The 19,939-nt window shown below is 31.9% G+C and overlaps 2 protein-coding genes across 2 annotated transcripts in view; both read right to left on the bottom strand.

Moving 5' to 3' along the window:
• LOC114334909 (peroxidase-like) overlaps positions 1 to 11,174 on the bottom strand; it is a 92,421-nt gene extending 81,247 nt beyond the window's left edge. The window contains exon 1 of the mRNA XM_028285045.2: positions 10,901 to 11,174. Within this exon, the coding sequence (XP_028140846.1) occupies positions 10,901 to 11,102 (202 nt within the window). The 5' untranslated portion in view covers positions 11,103 to 11,174. The remainder of the gene's footprint in view (positions 1 to 10,900) is intronic.
• A 4,906-nt stretch (positions 11,175 to 16,080) lies between these two features.
• LOC114334907 (peroxidase-like) overlaps positions 16,081 to 19,939 on the bottom strand; it is a 95,859-nt gene continuing 92,000 nt past the window's right edge. The window contains exon 10 of the mRNA XM_028285044.1: positions 16,081 to 16,201. Coding sequence (XP_028140845.1) covers positions 16,141 to 16,201 — 61 coding nt within the window. The 3' untranslated portion in view covers positions 16,081 to 16,140. The remainder of the gene's footprint in view (positions 16,202 to 19,939) is intronic.

Genomic DNA, 19,939 nt, shown 5'->3' with positions numbered 1-19,939 from the left:
GACTTACGTAAAAAACTTTATAGAACAAAAGGTGCTTAAAATAAATCATTTTATCCATTTCCGGCCTTATTTTAAACACGCGTTTTTCACCCCCCGAGAAGGGGTAAATGTCACCCCCAAGTAAAAGCAACCAACGGCACAAATTCAACTTTGAAGTGGAGGGTAAGTAGAACCTAAATCCAAATTTTCATGCAATTCGGATTTGCCCCTGGAAATTACACTCCAAAACGGTCATTTATTGGGCTAAAAGCAAAATTCGAATTCAAAACGCACTAACAGATACAATCCACGTTAGAACGGGCCTACGACAGGGAGATACCCTATCGATATCCTGTAGATATGTAAAAAATTTACGCTTTCGATGTTATAGTCTCCAATTGTCAGATTCTGTAGGTTTCTTTGGCCTGTCGATTTGCTGGTCTTCATGTATTTGGTTTTTATTTCATTAATATTTAGGCCACTGTTTTGTGCCGCTCTTTCTATCGCATTAAATGCTTTTATCATTTTTCTTTTGCTTCTAGCTTTGATATCAACATCATCTGCAAATGCCAATATTTGTACAGTTTTTGTGAATATTGTTCCTCTGGTGTTGACTTTTGACTCTCTAATTATGTTCTCTAATATGATGTTGAATAGAATAGTATTCTCACTCAATAGTATGATCACATTATAGAAATAATTAGAGAGTCAAAAGTCAACACCAGAGGAACAATATTAATCAAAAATGTACAAATATTGGCATTTGCAGATGATGTTGATATTATAGCTAGAAGCAAAAGAGAAATGATAGAAGCATTTAATGCGATAGAAAGAGCGGCACAAAACAGTGGCCTAAATATTAATGAAATAAAAACCAAATACATGAAGGCCAGCAAATCGACAGGCCAAAGAAACCTACAGAATCTGACAATATGAGACTATAACATTGAAAGCGTAAAAATTTTTACATATCGAGGTTCACTAGTTACCGCAGATAACAATGTCAGCGAAGAAGTTAAGAGAAGAATACATATTGCTAACAAATCATATAATGGACTAATTAAACATCTAACATCTAACAATGTCACGAGAAAAACCAAATGCAAAATATACAAAACCCTGATAAAACCGGTCCTTATACAGGGTGTCCAGAAACTCTACCGACAAACGAAGACAGGAGATTATTCAGATAATTTTAAAATATTTTAACCTAATTCACCTAGTCCGAAAATGCTTCCTAAAGGAGCTGAGATCTTTGAAGATGACGTCGTGTAAGTAGTTTTTCTTAAATAACTCCAGAACGCTTATATTGAGAAAAACGAAAATTGGTACACATATTTATCTTCCAGAGATAAATCGACTCCATGCATTGCGAATTTCTATTACCGATCATAGGCGTCCGTTTTGGGTAGGGCAACAATTATTTTATCGTATAACTTTTTTATTTTTAACTTTTGAGCATTTTTGACTCTGGATTATTAAATTGTGAGATATTCTACAACTAAAAGGTACTCCTGTTTTAGGTCGATAGAATACACCGTTTTCTGGAAAAATCGATTTGAAAAATTTTTCTTTTGAATTTCCAAAAAAAAAATAAAAAAAAAACTTTTTAGAAATCTGAAAACTGGTACGTTTATTTATATTTCAGAGATGAATCGATTTCATTAACTGCGAATTTCTAGTACGGGTCATATGCATCCGTTTTGGGTAGGTCAACGGTTATTTTATCGCATATTATTTTTGTCCTTAATTTTTAAGCATATTTGACTCTAGATTATTAAGTTATGAGGTATTCTAATACTAAAAGTTACTCTTGCTTTAAGTTGATAAAATACACCGTTTTTTTTGAAAAATTTTTTCAATTTTTATTCAAATTTTAAAAACGAAAAATTTTCAATTCGATTTTTCTAGAAAACCGTGTGTCCTACGGACTTAAACCTAGAGTACATTTTAGTACTAGAATACCTCACAATTTAATAATCCAGTGTCAAAAATGCTTGAAAGTTAAAGACAAAAAAGTTATGTGATAAAATAACCGTTGCCCTACCCAAAACGGACGCCTATGATCGGTACTAGAAATTGGCAATGGATGGAATCGATTTATCTCTGAAAGATAAATATACGTACCGATTTTCGTTTTTCTAAATTGAAGCGTTCTGGAGGTATTTAAGAAAAACTAATTACAAGAAGCCATCTTCAAAGAGCTCTAGCTCCTTTAGGAAGCATTTTAGGACTAGGCAAATTGAGCTAAATTGTCTTAAAATTGTCTGAAGAATCTCTTGTCTTCGTTTGTCGGTAGAGTTTCTGGACACCCTGTATATGGATCAGAGACATGGACACTGTCGAAAAGCGATGAGAACTTATTAGGTACGTTTGAACGAAAAATCCGTAGACACATATATAAGGGGGTGAAAGAAAATGACGAATGGCGCAGAAGATATAATTTTGTACTATACGCAACATACAACGAACCCGACGTCATAATATCCATAAAAATCGGACGCCTCCGCTGGATTTGTCATGTTGAACGGATGTTGGAGACCGAAACAAAAAAACATATGTCATAAGGCAAACACCAGTAGGGAGAAGGTCAAAGGGAAGACCCAAACTTAGATAAATGGAACAAGTGGAACAAGATCTGAAAACACTTGAGATTACCCACTGGAAATACAAAGCAAGGAACATAACAGAATCTCGGAAAATCCCAGAACAAGCCGGGACCCAAAAAGGGTTGTCGAGCTACTGATGATGATGAAACCCATAAAATCAACTAAAACGCGTTAATATCATAAAAGGAACAAATTATTTTGTCATAAAAAGTACAAGGTTTGTTACTTCTTATTGTGACGTTTTCTAATGTTGGCGATCCCTTCTTTAAACGCTTCTATTTTTTTTTTCACGTGAAATATCTGTCCAACAGGTTAGTCCAGTCTCTAATATTGCTCAGCGAAAATTTCTTCTTTCTTCCTAAACATTTTTTTACCTCTACTCTTCGTTGCACGATGACGTGTAGCACAGAGCATTTATCGTTTCGAAGTATGTGGCTCAGATGTCATACTTTTTTTTATTTTAATTATGTTCAAAAGCTTTCTGCCATGTACAATTTGTCCTAATACTTCTTTGTCTGAGACTTCTGAAGTCAAAGGAATTTTCAGAATACGCCTAATAGCCATGTCTCGAATGCCTCCAATGCATTCAAGCTTCCCCATATAGTAGTTGGGACCAAACTCAATAGTCATACCTAGGTACTCAAGGTACTCATACCATAGGTGCTCAATATATTATTTATAAACATTGACTTATATTTTATAAATCTATCACAAAGAAAAATTCCTGTACTGTCTGTATACCATAAATCACAAAAAATAAAGACCTTATTTTGTAAAAGGTATATGCTTTTAAAATTCCTAAAAAGGGCTGTACCACAACAAAACGTTTTCGGAATCAATAATCCATCATCAGTGTTATCACAAGTTTACATGCTTTAAGCCACCAAAATGTACGGGTGAAAACCCTTAAATTGATTTTAAACAGTTGGGGTTACATTATATTATCTGATTTTGAATGATGTTAAAAATATTTCCAGATTAACCCCTAGCATCACATGACATCAACCATATTGCTTGGAAAATTGTAGGTAGAACCTTACATGGCAGAGTTGTCACCTAAACTCTGCCATGTAAGGTTCTACCTACAATTTTCCAACCAATATGGTCGATGTCATGTGATGCCAGGGGTTAATCTGGAAATATTTTTAACATCCTTCAAAATCAGATAGTAAAATGTAACCCCAACTGTTTAAAATTAATTTAAGGGTTTTTACCCTACATTTTGGTGGCTTAAAGCATGTAAACCTGTGATAACACTGATGATGGAATATTGATTCCGAAAACGTTTTGTTGTGATAAAACCCTTTTTAGGGATTTTAAATACATATTTTACCTTTTACAAAATAAGGTTTTTATTTTATAAATCCTTTTCGAACTATTTCTATTGTGACCCATATCTCCTCATCTTGATGTAACTGTGAGTTTATAATAATTGCTCTGAGATATTTTTGTACTTTTCGTTCCTCTCTAATGCTTACGCTTTATCTTCTAATGGCAGATGTTTCTTGCCAACAGGGGTTTTCGAGATCACCATGTATTTGCTTTTATCTATATGCGTTGTTAGTATCACCGTTACATTTGTGTGCTTTTTCTTTTAAGGGCGTAGGTGCAAAATTTCGCGCCAATGTATTAATTTGAGGGTTTTTACCCGTACATTTTGGTGGCTTAAAGCATGTAAATCTGTGATAACACTAATGATGGAATATTGATTGCGAAAACGGTTTGTTGTGATACAGCCCTCTTTAGGGATTTTAAATACATAATATACCTTTTACAAAATAAGATTTTTATTTTATAAATCCTTTTCGAACTATTTTTATTGTAACCCTTATCTCCTCATCTTGATGTACCTGTGAGTTTACAATAATTGCTCCGAGATATTTTTGTACTTTTCGATCCTCTCTAATGCTTACGCTTTACCTTCTAATGGCAGATGTTTCTTGCCAACCGGGGTTTTCGAGATCACCATGTGTTTGCTTTTATCTATATGCGTTGTTATTATCACCATTACATTTTTGTGCTTTTTCAGTTAAGGGCGTAGGTGCAAAATTTCGCGCCAATGTGTTTTACACGCTTTCATTTTTTCGAATCCTGAAAAACTCAATAAGTATTTTTGAAAAATTTCACTGAAAATGTCTATATTGCTTATTTTAATAAGTTACAGGAGTGAAAAAAAAATTAGTGTGATTTTTAATTTCAAATATCATATTAAAATAGTTATTTATGAAACAGTTTGTGAAGTATGCTTTTTGCGAACTCACGCGATGTTTAGAGCACGAGCGACAGCGGAACGGGTGCTATACATCGCGTAAGTTCGCAAAACGTACTTCACGCAGAGTTTCATACAATATTTTATCTACGATAAACAAATAAAAAACTAACTCTTCGTCACTGGAATTCATTTCTATTCTACAATTTTTAGAACTTTGACATTTAAAAAATTGTAACTTCTTTCAAACCACTAAACTGTCAAAATTTTTGTTGTAATTAGTTGCCACCTAAACTCTGCCATGTAAGGTTCTACCTACAATTTTCCAACCAATATGGTTAATGTCATGTTAATCCCCCACCAGGGGTTAATCTGGAAATATTTTTAACATACAGTAAAACCTGTCAGTAACGGCCACTAAAAATGAAAAAATTATTTTCCGATATAGAAAGGTGGCCGGTATTGGCAGTTTTTGTAGTCTACATATAATTGATTTGGGGAATTTTTAAACTGGCCGTTAGTACAGGTCTCCGGTTTTGGCGGGTGGCCGTTAACACAGGTTTTACTGTACTTCAAAATCAGATAATATAATGTAACCCCAAATTAATCTAAGGGTTTTTACCCGTACATTTTGGTGGCTTAAAGCATGTAAACCTGTGATAATACTGATGATGGAATATTTATTACGAAAAAGTTTTGTTGTGATACAGCCCTTTTTAGGGATTTTAAATACATATTATACCTTTTACAAAATAAGGTTTTTATTTTATAAATCCTTTTCGAACTATTTCTATTGTAACCCTTATCTCCTCATCTTGATATAACTGTGAGTTTATAATAATTGCTCCGAGATATTTTTGTACTTTTCAATCCTCTCTAACGCTTACGCTTTACCTTCTAATGGCAGATGTGAACAATCATCCTACATCAACCTATTTTCTTGAGCCGTACTTTTTTGTATAGAAAACGGCCAACCCTGCAAGGGACGGTGAGATCAACTATCTGGGCCTTACTGCCGCTACAAGACTTTGGGCAAGCGCAGGGGGGTACAACGGCCTCCTTAATTCAGATGGACTTGTAGCAGTTGATCCGGATGTCGATAAGATTGTTATAAACAAAGAACTTGAGGAATTACATAGCAGCGATTTTTCGCAAAACACAACATTTTTTTTGTATTTTTTGGGTGATTCTAAGCAAAAAATGGTCTTACAAGTTTTTTCGTAGGAAGCACAGTTTTCGAGATAAACGCGGTTGAACTTAAAAAAAATCGAAAAAGTGCAATTTTTGAACCGGAATAACTTTTGATTAAAAAATAAAATAGCAATTCTGCTTACTGCATTTGAAAGTTCAAGTCAAATTACATCGGTTTTGATTATTTGCATTGCTAAAAAGTAAGCTTTTATTTGTCAAACAAAGCTCTAAACACATAGTGTTTCCCATGCCAAATGCATGCGTTTTAATGTACGTAATATACGTAGAAATTCTGTATGCGCGCCTACTCGTTCGATTTCAAATTTGAAATGCATTGAAAAACCATTCAATCACTATGTGTTTATAGCTTTGTTTGACAATAAAAAAATTATTTTTTAGCAATGAAAATAATCAAAGCCGATAGAATTTGACTTGAACTTTCAAATGCAGTAAGCAGAATTGCTATTTTATTTTTCAATCAAAAGTTATTCGGCTTCAAAAATTGCAATTTTTCGATTTTTTAAAAGTTCAACCTCGTTTATGTCGAAAACGATGCATTTTACGAAAAAACTTGTAAAAACATTTTTTGCTTAGAATGACTCAAAATATACAAAAAAAAATGCTTTGTTTTGCGAAAAATCGCTGTGATGTGATTCCTCAAGTTCTTTGTTTATAACAATCTTATCGAAATCCGGATCGACTCTTACCCAAAAAATTCGTGTTCTACGGGTCAAAATACATAAAGAAAACTTGGGTAAGTCCATCTGAATTAAGAAGGCCGTTGTACCCCTACTGGCGACAGGACTACAACTAAAATAGTAAATTGATAATATGACCAAGTATTAATTTGTAAAATTAAAATAATATTTCTTCTAACTAGACGTTTCATTGATTTTATAAAGACTGTTTTTGTCGGTACTGTATATATCTGGACTCATCACCATGATCTTTTGTCAGAAGGGTTTGCACACTATACTTAATGAAAGGCTCTTTCGTGGGCGAAATGTTTATTGCTAAGTAATAATAAATATTTATACCTACTACTACTATTTAGGAATACACAATAAAATTTATGCAAATTTAGTTTCTTTACTACATAATGCAAATAACACCGTATTATTTTCCCACGGTATGCGCCAATAGCAAGCCCTCTTTTCAAATAAAATGGCCTGGTAGATTTACTTTTATTTCATTTTTCTTGCATTTTATTATTTTGTGCAAATCCTTCAGGTGGATCGCACCCCCGAGGTAGACCGCATACTATTAGCAGCACCGTAAAATTTTAATTATCATTCATATTTAATTTGCTGCAAATGTTTATTACGTGTGAATAAATATTTTTTTCTACAAGAGTGTTCTTGCATTTCATTATTTTGTGCAAATCCTTCAGGTAGATCGCATCTCCGAGGTAGACCGCACAATTAGTAGCATCATAAAACTTTAATTGTCATTCACATTTAAACTAAAAAAATCCTATCTGAAAAATAAATAATTCTAAATAACCTATACATTCTTAATACTTAGTTAAAAAGTCCTATCTATCAAATGTCAAATTGGGGTTGTTTTAGTGATTGCTGGTAAATGAAAAAAAAATTAAACCTAATTAACTACTTATGTGCAAAAAAACAAAAGTCTGCTTTTTAAAATGAGGATGGCATAGGTTATGAATATTATGTGATTAACAAGATTAATAATAATGATGTATAACCCAAATTTTGAAATTTGAAAAAAAATAACATGGGCGTTAATGGGATAAATCAGCCGGCTAGTGACAATTTAAAATATAATATTTTAGAATATCTCATTCAGTTCATTCAATTCTTAATCCAATAAAGATTAGCTTAATATAACTTGTCAGAAAATTAAGACACCATGCGAGTGATATTTTTTAATAATGCCATACAATCCATCATATTCAATCATGAAAATAAAATTCCGTTGTTATATTTATACAACTGTATAAAACGTAGTAGTTCCATGGTAAACGGACAAAATATCAAACTTAAAAGTCTTTTTATTTTGATAATTAGTTAGCTTTGAAAAATATAAGGAGCGATCCACAATTATTGGGATCAAAGCTAGCCGTGCTATTTTGGATCACACGTTATAATCTAGTACATAGTACATAGTAAAAATACAGAAGATTGGTATATAAAAAATACAAGATGGTAAAATACTCACTTGATTCAGTCAATTTGTACTCTACGAGCTCCCTAGTGGGAAAGTTTTGGGGTAGTTCTGATTTCTTTCATTATATATGAATTTTGGGCTGCTGAATCCGAATATGAGGTTTGCGGACAAAATTTCTTGCCCGAGCATTGAAAAAATCGCGAAAAAAACGAAAAATTTCAGCTTTTTTCCGCTTTTTTGCTTAAATCACGAAAACTATTAACTTTTAGTAAATGGTCTGTTAACAGAAATTAAAGTACTTAAAATTATCTACAGATTTCACTATTTACTTTTTTTCTCAGAGGAACCGTTCGGTCTAAAGTGCAACTTGTTTCCTACGAAAAAACTTGTAAGACCAAGTTTTTTGCTTAGAATCACCCAAAAAATACAAAAAAATGTTGTGTTTTGCGAAAAATCGCTGCTATGTAATTCCTCAAGTTCTTTGTTTATAACAATCTTATCGACATCCGGATCAACTGCTACCCAAAAAATTCGTGTTCTACGGGTCAAAATACATAAAAAAACTTGGGTAAGTCCATCTGAATTAAGGAGGCCGTTGTACCCCCCCTGGCGATAGGACTATTGCGAACAAGCCAAAAAATTGTTTGAACTAAAATAGCAAATTGATATGACAAATTAAATTATTATTAGGTAGGTATTCATTTGTAAAATTAAAATAATAATTCATATGATTTATGCGTTTTATTTACTTTATAAAGATTTTTTTGTCGGCATCGTAATATAATACAGCTTATACACCCCATCCATCGGTAGACCGCAAACCATAGTAGAAACGCGACGGTACACATCAATAATTTTACTAACTGCATTTTCTCATTAGATAAGTTTATTAAGGGATATTTAAGAGGCAAATCTCTTACGTATTTATATTTCAATAAATCAACCAAAATTATCACACCCAATTATTTTTCAAATATCTGAAGCGATCGGGTACTCAGATGATTTACAGTAATTTCCCTATAGTTCCCAATTTTTTACCAAACTACAAAAATTCTTTACTCCCTTTAAACTCTAGTTTTTTAAAAACTAATCATTCTAAGCCAGTCAAACTTCTAGAATCTATTAAAAATACATAAATAAATAAGATTAAATAAGGCCAATGACTAAAAATACCGCTAACTTACATTATTATGCTTCAAATTGGATTTTTCTCCTCTTTTTTGTTTTCAAAAAAATATATTGAATTTTTAACCGTAACTTTTTCATTTTTATCTTAGAAAGTTAAGCAAAAAAAAATTTTGTAGGTTTTTGTAAGGCCTATAAGCCTATTGCATAATACTAAATCTTTTTAAAATCCTCATTCGCAAAAAGAGATGAATTTGAAAGGATTGGTAAAGGTGATTTTTGCATGTTATTACAAGTTTTAATTAGAAATAACTCGCTCAATTTTTGCCGTAGAAAAAACTTTTGAAAACCAGGTTCTTGGGAATTATACAAGCTACAATTTCATACTTAAACATTTTTTCGTGTCTCTAATGCTAATCTTTCTCTTCTGAAAGGGTCATTTTCTTCCAAACTACAAAAATTCTTTATTCGCTTTTAACTCCATTTTCTTAAAAACTAATCATTATAAGCCAGTCAAACTTCTAGAACCTATTAATAATACATAAATAAAGACGACCAAATAAGGTCAATGACCAATTTCAATTAGGGTGGTTATTAGGGGGTTGCTTCCAATCGCTTTTTCGCTAAAAAAATAGGGTCTGACATTCTTTTCATTATAAGTCACTTAATTTTTAAGCTAGCGACTTTTTATTTCTGTAGATAGATATTTTTAAATACTTTAAGTTAGTTTGAATAAGTTATCCTCGGAAAAGGCGTAGTTTTCCCGTCTTTTGACTTTGAAACTACAATATTTAGCATTTGACGAAGAAAAGCTAACATATAATGAAGTATAGCTCGATTACTATTGTTCTTAAAGAAAATTAATTAAAATGGTTTTGTTTATTTTTTCAAAAAGTACATTTTTGTTAGGTAAAGTTGTTTTGATAAAACGAAAACTTTTGGAGTTATTAGCAGAAAACTTATTAAAAACATTGATTTTTTCGATATAAAATTAACACTTTCTATAGCGAATAAATCGAAAACTGTTAATTTTATCAACAAATGTATATTTCGTTTTTTTGCTTAGAATTAATGTTTTTACCAACTTTTGCGGTCAAGGTATAATAAAAAATTTCCATCCACGAGATGGGGTGCAACCACCCCCATGGTAAAATCGCCTTTCGGCATTATATAGATTTTGATCCTTGGATTATCCACTACTTATTCTCACATTTTGAAGTAAATCGATCCATTCGGTAAAAATTTAGAGCTTTTGAACTATTTTAAGCTTCATTACTTGGACACTAGTCATATTATATTTCGTATAGGCGCTAGGTCAACATTAGTTTCACCAGTTGAATGGTTTCAATAGGACTTACTTACTTAGCTAAAAAGTCCTACCTTCACAATTTTGATGCAGATAGGACGCTTTAACTAAGTATTTAGCATGTAGGACGTTTATTCCAAGCACAACGGCTGTTGGTTGTAGAATGGACAAACAAATTTATGATTTTGTACGATTTGAGGTGACAGAAGGGACTTGTTGACTAAGCAATAAGATGGTGAATGTCTAGCAGTAATGGAATATACCATAATCAAGAAAAAACGAAAATTGTAGATCGGACGCTGTTACTAAGCAGGGCAGTGTAATATTTTAATCTAAATAGCTATTACTTACTATTGCCATATCTAGCCGGGATTAGTCTGTCGTATACAGAATATTGTGTTCCCCAATTAGGATGATCTAAATTATTACACGAACCGTCAATGCTCCTGTAGGTAAAATCAAGACATTCACAGTGCACATAATCCAATCCACATTCCCGATCCCCTTGCACGCAATTTAAGATAATGAGCAGAATTCCGTGGAGATAATACATATTATAAGAGCATTCTTCACGTTCACGAAAGAACTAAGTCAGGAATTATTCTCTGTAGTAGATTTAATTCGACAGTTGATCCAAAAAAAGAGTGATTTAGTGGTAGTTTTTATCACGTTTTATGTTACTTGAGAAATAATACTTTGTTAAAAATATATTATAGTATAATTTGTTATACACAAGTACGTGCTTTTAACTATTATTGCCAGTAGATAATTCTGATTTAAAACTAGTGGTATATAAATTAAGAATATTTTTATCTCCATTTCTTTCGCGTTTTGTGTTTGCTGTGTTTCTAATTCTTGTATTTGTTTTTGTTCTATTTCTTGTCTTTCTTGTTGTATTTCTGTTCCTGTTTGACCTTTATCGTTGATTTATTCTTCGAAATACTCTGCCCATCTATATAATTTTTCTGTCTTGTCTCCCGATAATATACCATCATTATTTCTGCAAAACATTGTGCATTTATTTTGTGTCACTCGTGTCTTTTTTACTCCTTGATAAAAATTTCTAATTTCTTTTTGCGCATAGATTTCTTCTATTATTCCTAGCTGTTTTTTCAAAGATTCTCTTTTCTTTGCCTGCATATTCGTTTGGCTTTTCTTCATTGGTTTGTAAAATGCTCTTTACTTCTTTCTGTGTTGTTTCTAATAGCTTCTATTTTTGCGTTGTTCCTCTGTTTATTTTGCAGTTCTCATCAAACCACTGTTCTCTCTTTCCTTTTTCTGCTTTCCCAATGCTAAAGTCTGTCTCTTCTATCACGGCTGTTTGTATTTCTCTTCTATATTCTAAATGGTGATTCTTCCCAATATTTTTTTTATCTCTTTCCCTATTCCTTTTGCTACCCCTTTATCTTTATCTTGAAGCCCTCTAGTTAGTATTTTTTTCGTTGTTTTCATTTCTTTGGTAGTTTTGAAATTCCATGCTTAATTTTAATTTCTATGTGGTCACTATCCGTGTCCGTATCTGCTCCTCTGTAGCTTCTACAGTCAGTCACGGGCCTGTTGTGATTTCTTTCAATGAGAACATGGTCTCTTTGGTTTCTAGTTTTCCTATCAGGTGAGATTCAAATTATTTTATGTACATCTTTATGATCAAATTGTGTACTTAATATCTAAAGGTTATGTTCCATTAAAAGTTCTATTAGTTTTTTTCCATTGTCATTAATTTCCTTATTAAAGCTTTTACTCCCTGTTATATTCATATAAATATTACCTCCCCCTTCTTTCGCATTCATATCTCCTTGAATTATTTTAATGTCATATCTGGGTATTTTCCCAATTAGCTCCCCGGGTTGTTCATAAAACTCATTTTTGCTTTCCATGTATTTCTCTTCTGTAATAGCACGTGCGTTAATTATGCTGATTTTTCTATATTTACCGCGCAATCTTAAATAGCACAGTCTTTCTGATGTTTCCTAAAAGTCAGTTAATACTCGACTTATTCTCTCTGATACCATAAAACCCATCCCCAGGTATCTATTTGGCCCGCCGCTTTTGAAAAGAGTGCTTTTTCCAAGTTTTACTATCTCATTTTCCAGTTGCTTGGTTTGTTGCAAGGCCATTATTTCGATTCTATATTTCTCACAAATTTCATCTAAATTTCTTAATGCTCCTTTCCCGTAGGTGCCTCTCACGTTCCATGTGCCCACTTTCAATCCATTTTCTGTATTTTTTTTCTGTCATGGTTAGGTCACTGTTTATGTAAATACGGTCATGACGGTTCTTTAACTTGCTCTTGTTTTTCAATATCTTCGTTTTTCAGTCATTTTTTCCGTTTATATAACGCAGAGATTCTCCCCAATCTTTGGGACGTTTCTTAATTTTACTTTAGCTTGCAATTCTCTGACTAGGAAATTTTCCATTTCTTCTTTTATGTTTCTATCGTCGTTAGTATCCATTTTTAATCCTGATATTATCAGGTTTTTCTTCTTACTATATTTTTATATGTATTCCATTCTTGCCTGTAGTTGCTTTACTTCTCTTTCCAAGTTCTGATTCTCTTGCCTCATTTCCATTAATTGCTTATTACACGAACCGTCAATATTCCTGTAGGTAAAATCACGATATTCACAATGCACACATTCCAATCATCCCCTTGCACGCAATTTAAAATAATAAGCATAATTTCGTAGAGATGATACATAATATGTTATGATATATGTATATGTATACATAATATGATACATGTATGTAAAATGCTCTTCTAATATTATTGGAAGAGAATTTTTCACGTTCACGAAAGAATTAAGTCAGGAATTATTCTCTATAGTAGATTTCATTCGACAGTTGAACCAAAAAAATAATGATTTAGTGGTAGTTTTTGTCACGTTTTATGTTACTTGAGAAATAATACGTTGTTAAAAATATATTATAGTACAATTTGTTATACACAAGGACCCGCTTTTAACTATTATTACCAGTAGATAATTCTGATTTAAAACCAGTGGTACATAAATTAAGAATATTTTTATCTCCATTTCTTTCGCGTTTTGTGTTTGCTGTGGTTCTAATTCTTGTATATGTTTTTGTTATATTTCTTGTCTTTGTTGTTGTATTTCTGTTCCTGTTTGACCTTTATCGTTGATTTATTCTTCGAAATACTCTGCCCATCTCTATAATTTTTCTGTCTTGTCTCCCGATAACATACCATCTTTATTTCTGCAAAACATTGTGCATTTATTTTGTGGCGCTCGTGTCTTTTTTACTCCTTGATAAAAATTTCTAGTTTGCGCATAGATTTCTTCTATTATTCCTAGCTGTTTTTTCAAAGATTCTCTTTTCTTTGCCTGCATAATCGTTTGGCTTTTCTTCATTGGTTTGTAAAATGCTCTTTACTTTTTTCTGTGTTGTTTCTAATAGCTTCTATTTTTGCGTTCTTCCTCTGTTTCATTTGCAGTCCTCATCAAACCACTGTTCTCTCTTTTCTTTTTCTGCTTTCCCAATGCTAAGGTCTGTCTCTGGGCTATCACGGCTGTTTGTATTTCTCTTCGATATTCTAAATGGTGATTCTTTCCATACTTTTGTTTATCTCTTTCCCTATTCTTTTTGCTACTCCTTTATCTTTATCTTAAAGCCGCTCTAGTTGGTATTTTTTCCGTTGGTAGTTTGGGAATTCCATGCTTAATTTTAATTTCTATGTGGTCACTATCCGTGTCCGTATCTGCTCCTCTGTAGCTTCTACAGTCAGTCACGGGCCTGTTGTGATTTCTTTCAATGAGAACATAGTCTCTTTGGTTTCTAGTTTTCCCATCAGGTGAGATTCAAATTATTTTATGTACATCTTTATGATCAAATTGTGTACTTAATATCTAAAGGTTATGTTCCATTAAAAGTTCTATTAGTTTTTTTCCATTGTCATTAATTTCCTTATTAAAGCTTTTACTCCCTGTTATATTCATATAAATATTTCCTCCTCCTTCTTTCGCATTCATATCTCCTAGAATTATTTTAATGTCATATCTGGGTATTTTCCCAATTAGCTCCCCGGGTTGTTCATAAAACTCATTTTTGTTTTCCATGTATTTCTCTTCTGTAATAGCGCGTGCGTTAATTATGCTGATTTTTCTATATTTACCGCGCAATCTTAAATAGCACAGTCTTTCTGATGTTTCCTGAAAGTCAGTTAATACTCGACTTATTCTCTCTGATACCATAAAACCCATCCCCAGGTATCTATTTGGCCCGCCGCTTTTGAAAAGGGTGCTTTTTCCAACTTTTACTCTCATTGTATGGTTCTATTTCTTGTATTTGTTGTTGTTCTATTTCTTGTCTTTGTTGTTGTATTTCTGTTTCTGTTTGACCTTTATCGTTGATTTATTCTTCGAAATACTCTGACCATCTATATAATTTTTCTGTCTTGTCTCCCGATAACATACCATCCTTACTTCTGCAAAACATTGTGCATTTATTTTGTGTCCAGTTGCTCAAAATGTCCGCCATTTGGTTCGATGCGTTTCCTTGCTCGTTTTAAAATATTTTGAATCGATTTTCTAAGTACATTGGGATTATTCTTCACTTTACTGGTAGCTTCTTGTTACCTTGACAGAATTAATCAATATGATTTCAAAATTGCCGTAATTAAATTATCTGCGCAAAAATTTGACATGCACCTTTTAACGCAGTTTTTTACGCTCTTTTAAAATACAAAAACAAATTTTCAAAATTCCAATATACAGGGTGTTGTTTTAAGGTCACAATTACTTTATATTTTTTTTAATCCGGACCTGGATTTTTCTTGTCATTAGTAATTGGGTCGTTCCAATGTGGTAAATAAGTACTGAATATTTTTAAAATTAGTACTTATTCATTAACTTTAATAATTTGTAACTAAAAGTTAATAATATCTGCTTTTTAATGTCAAAGTTCTTAAAAAATTCAATATAATTTCAAAATGAAAGTCATAAAATTGTCTGGCCGAAAAATTGAAGCAAACCATTAAACTTACTTTTTTGTGCTCTTTTCAAATATGCAAACAGACTTTCAAAATTTCAATATACAGGGTGTTTTTTTAAGGTCACAATTACTTTATAATTTTTTGTTAATCCGGACCTGGATTTTTCCTATGCTTGGTATGTCGGTCGTTTGGGTTTTGAATAAGACATGTGTGTACCAAATATCAAAAAAATATACAGGGTAGTTCTAAAGTTATGGCTTAGGAAAAAATGGGCAAAATCGATAAAACACCCTGTAACTCGGTTATAAAAGTCGCTAGGGCAAAAAATTTACTATATATAGAACCGGCTCGGTAACCTCTATTCACCATTAAAGTATTTCCGTTTCCCAATGAAACACCCTGTATAAGCATTGACATGTCTCAGCATTTTTTATAATTTTTTAAAACAATAACACAAATAATTTTATTTCATAATTGCCTTCCACACTGTATAATAACAATAATTATCAATGAATAATTTATCTGGGAATCACTTTCTTAATACATATTCGATATTTTTATCAAGTTAATTAAAAGACATGCATCAAAAACAATAAATATTTATTCCTTAATTGTTCACATAAAAATATATGCAAATGCCTCATCATTCCTTCCAACTATTTAGATTAGGTCCGGCTATGAAGGCGCAAAGAATGCGTAGATTTCTGAAATTTAAAAGAATGTTGGTTAAAAATGTATATTATTGTAACAATAATCTATCAAGTGCGGATTGATTAAAAACCAAAATAACAATTTTAGACAAGGAGTCGGTAAATGTGAAATTTGTTTATCATCTTAGGCACGATAAGAGCCTATAACTTAAATAGTAGAACCTAAAAGAAAACGTATGAACACTGTGCCGTCACTTTTTAGTGGGTCATGCGTCGACAGTGGCGCATCAAAATTTTCACTTATGGACGGGATAAATATATTAAAAGCTACCCTCTCTTAGTCCCAAAATATTTTTTTTTGTTTTCTTAAGTTCTATATCAGTAAAAAAGAAGACTCAACGTAATTTTAACCCTCCACTTCCTTCCCCTTTGCCCGCCTACAAAAACTTAATTTTTCTTTTTTTTTTAGGTTAGATTCAGTTAATTTTAATAGGTATTTCAAAAAATTCACAGGCATAGTTGATGCTCTTACAAAATATATCTATTTTTTATAGATTCATAGATTGAGTCAACATAACCTCAAAAAAAATTTTTTTTCTTCTTTGTGTATGTTAAAAAACACTAAAATTTTAATTTTTTTTCAGGTTTTTCGTAAGGTTCGCCGCCTTCAAAAATCCATAAACCCGTTTTTTAGGGTTTCATTGGAGGTTTTCCCCAATTATTTAGAGACTTCAAAGTAGATCAAATCAACGTCCTTTTTATAGGTTATATGTAAATTGAAGTAACGGATTCCATTAGTAATAGTTTTTTCTTCCAAACTTGGTATGTATGAATTAAAAAATTAAATAAAAGTTCTTTTAAAATGTGCAAAAATATACAGGGTGTCCCATTTAAAGTAAATAAGTTAAGGGTATTTCCGGTGAAACCGGAAGTGGAGTAGTAACAAAAAATATGGCATCAGATGCCTTTTGCGTCACTGTACTTGCATGCAAAGTTTCATAAATATTGTTCGTTTTTTTTTAGGTTAGATTCAGTTAATTTTAATAGGTATGTATTTCAAAAAATTCACAGGCATAGTTGATGCTCTTACAAAATATAGCTATTTTTTATAGATCCATAGATTGAGTCAACATAACCTCAAAAAAAATTTTTTTTTCTCTTTTGTGTATGTTAAAAAACACTAAAATTTTAATTTTTTTTCAGGTTTTTCGTAAGGTTCGCCGCCTTCAAAAATCCATAAACCCGTTTTTTAGGGTTTCATTGGAGGTTTTCCCCAATTATTTAGAGACTTCAAAGTAGATCAAATCAATGTCCTTTTTATAGATGTAAATTGAAGTAACGGATTCCATTAGTACATTTAAAAATGGGAGAAACACGTTTAAACCCCCAAAAACCCCTTAAAAACCAGTTTTGCGGATTTTTCAAGATGGAGCACCTTACGGAAAAATCTGAAAAAAATATTGGGAATATAGTGTTTTTTTTTAATACAGAATATACAAAAAGAAAGACCTGCAGCCATCTTCAAAAAAAGTTATACGCTTTTTTCCAAAAAAATGTTTTTGAAGTTATGTATACTCAACATTCGGATCAATTAAAAGAGACATGTTTTGTAAAAGCCTAAATTATGTCTGTCAATTTTTAGAAACTTCAAAATTGATTGAATCCCTCCTAAAAAAAAGTAAAAACCAAAAATGAAGTTTTTGATGTTGGTTGAAGGCGAAGTGGGTGGTGGGTTAAAATTAAGCTGAGTCTTACGCTGAGTCTTATTTTTTAATCACATAGAACTTAAAAAATTAAAAAATTTAATTCTGGGCGTGAGGGAGGGTAATTTTTAGTTATTTATTTATCCCATCCATAAGTGGAAAGTTTGATGGGCTACTGTCGACGCATGTGCCACTAAAAAGTGACGGCACAGTGTTAATACGTTTTCTTTTATGTTTTACTATTTAAGTTATAGGCTCTTATCGTGCCTAAAATGATTAGCAAGTTCGACTTATACCGGCTCCCAGTCTATTTTATTGTGGGGCACATTTGCGTAATATTCATTCGATTTAATAACTTGTTTTGCTTATTTATGTAAGTACAGGGTGTTTGGTAAAGAATGGGCCATACCTTAACCTTAGATTCCAGAGCTTAAAATAGGTCGATATAAGGTAACTTACCTTATTACAAAAGTTGATAATACCAGAAATACAGGGTGTCAAATTTAAACTTTTTTTTGTTTATTTTTGAATATTTCCTGACAAGTATGGAACAACAACACGAAATTTGGTAAGTGGTGCTGATATGGTACAATCTATTAAATTATGTTAAACAAACATTTCTGGCTACTATCAGTGGCGTACGACGGGGGAACGTGAATGGTTGACCCTTCCCAAATTCTACGACACTGGCCGAATTGCTATTTTAGTGCAAATGTTTTATTTGTTTATATTTATGTAAAAAACATACTCTTTATTGGAAACGATAAAGCCATTAGTTTTCGAGATATTTGAAGCTAAAAACGAAGGATCATAATACATTAATCAAAATAAGTGTGCCTTTTCATTTTTAACTTCATATATCTCGAAAACTAATGACTTTATCGTTACGAATTAACACAATATTATTTGCATGGAAAGTATTGGAGAATCTTAAAATTATGCTAAAATAGCAGTTTCATCAGTGGCGTAGAATTTGGGAAGGGTCACCCATTCACATTCCCCTGTCGTTCGTTTCTGGTAGCAGCCAGAAACGATTATTTAACATAATTTAGTAGGGTGCACACTACAGTGCCTATACTTTCTGCAAAGTATCACACGGATACGTCCAATAATTTTAAAGTATTCTTCTTTTTTAAATAATTTATTCTATACAGGGTGTTTCATTGGTAAAGTAACATACGTTAACTGTAGAAAGAGGATACTTGGGCGGTCTCAAAAATACCATACTTAATGGGTCTTACTACATTAATAACAAAGATACTGGGTGTTTTATCTATTTTGCCATTTTCTTATTTGGTTCATAACTTTTTGACCACACTGTATATTTATTTTATATTTGGCACGCAAATATTATTTAAGGCGTACAATAAATTAATTTATTTACAATTGTAAAAAATCCAGGTCCGGCTTAAAAAATATTGGAAAAATATTCCGACCCCAAAACAACACCCTGTACATTAAATTTTTTTAAAATGGATTTTTCAGTCTAAAGGAGGATAAAAAACTAAATTCAGTGGTATACTTTGAATTTTCGGCAAAATGATTTTTCTGGTGAAATTTGGAATTTGAATTCTGAAATTAAGTGAATTGCGAGAGCTCTAAGTAGAAAAAAATTGAAATACAGCTTACAACTTGTCAACCATACTGTATAATGATTTTATATTTAACACGCGAGTATTCTTTTAGGTGTCCAGTCAATTAATTTAATTACAATTATAAAAAATCCAGGTCCGGATTAAAAAATATTGTATAAATGTTCCAACCCAAAAAAACACCTTGTATATTAAATTTTTTTAAAATGGATTTTGTATTTGAAAAGAGGATGAAAAACAAAATTAGTGATAAACTTTGAGTTTTCGGAAAAATGATTTTTCTGGTAAAAATTTGAATTTGAATTCTGAAATTATGTGAATTGCAAAGCTCAAAGTAAAATAAATTAAAATATGACTTAATTTTAATTAATACCATTATTTAATCTAAATTGGTAAAATATTAACATTTGCATACATAACAACAATTTTTGATGACCCCCTCTGTGGCTCAGTGGTAAGAGCGCCTACCTTTGGATCGAAAGGTCCGAATGGTCGTG

Source organism: Diabrotica virgifera, chromosome 1 (genome assembly GCF_917563875.1).
Source record: "Diabrotica virgifera virgifera chromosome 1, PGI_DIABVI_V3a".
Lineage (NCBI taxonomy): Eukaryota > Metazoa > Arthropoda > Insecta > Coleoptera > Chrysomelidae > Diabrotica > Diabrotica virgifera.
Note: the sequence above shows the minus strand (reverse complement) of the source record. Positions and strands in the feature narration are given on the sequence as shown.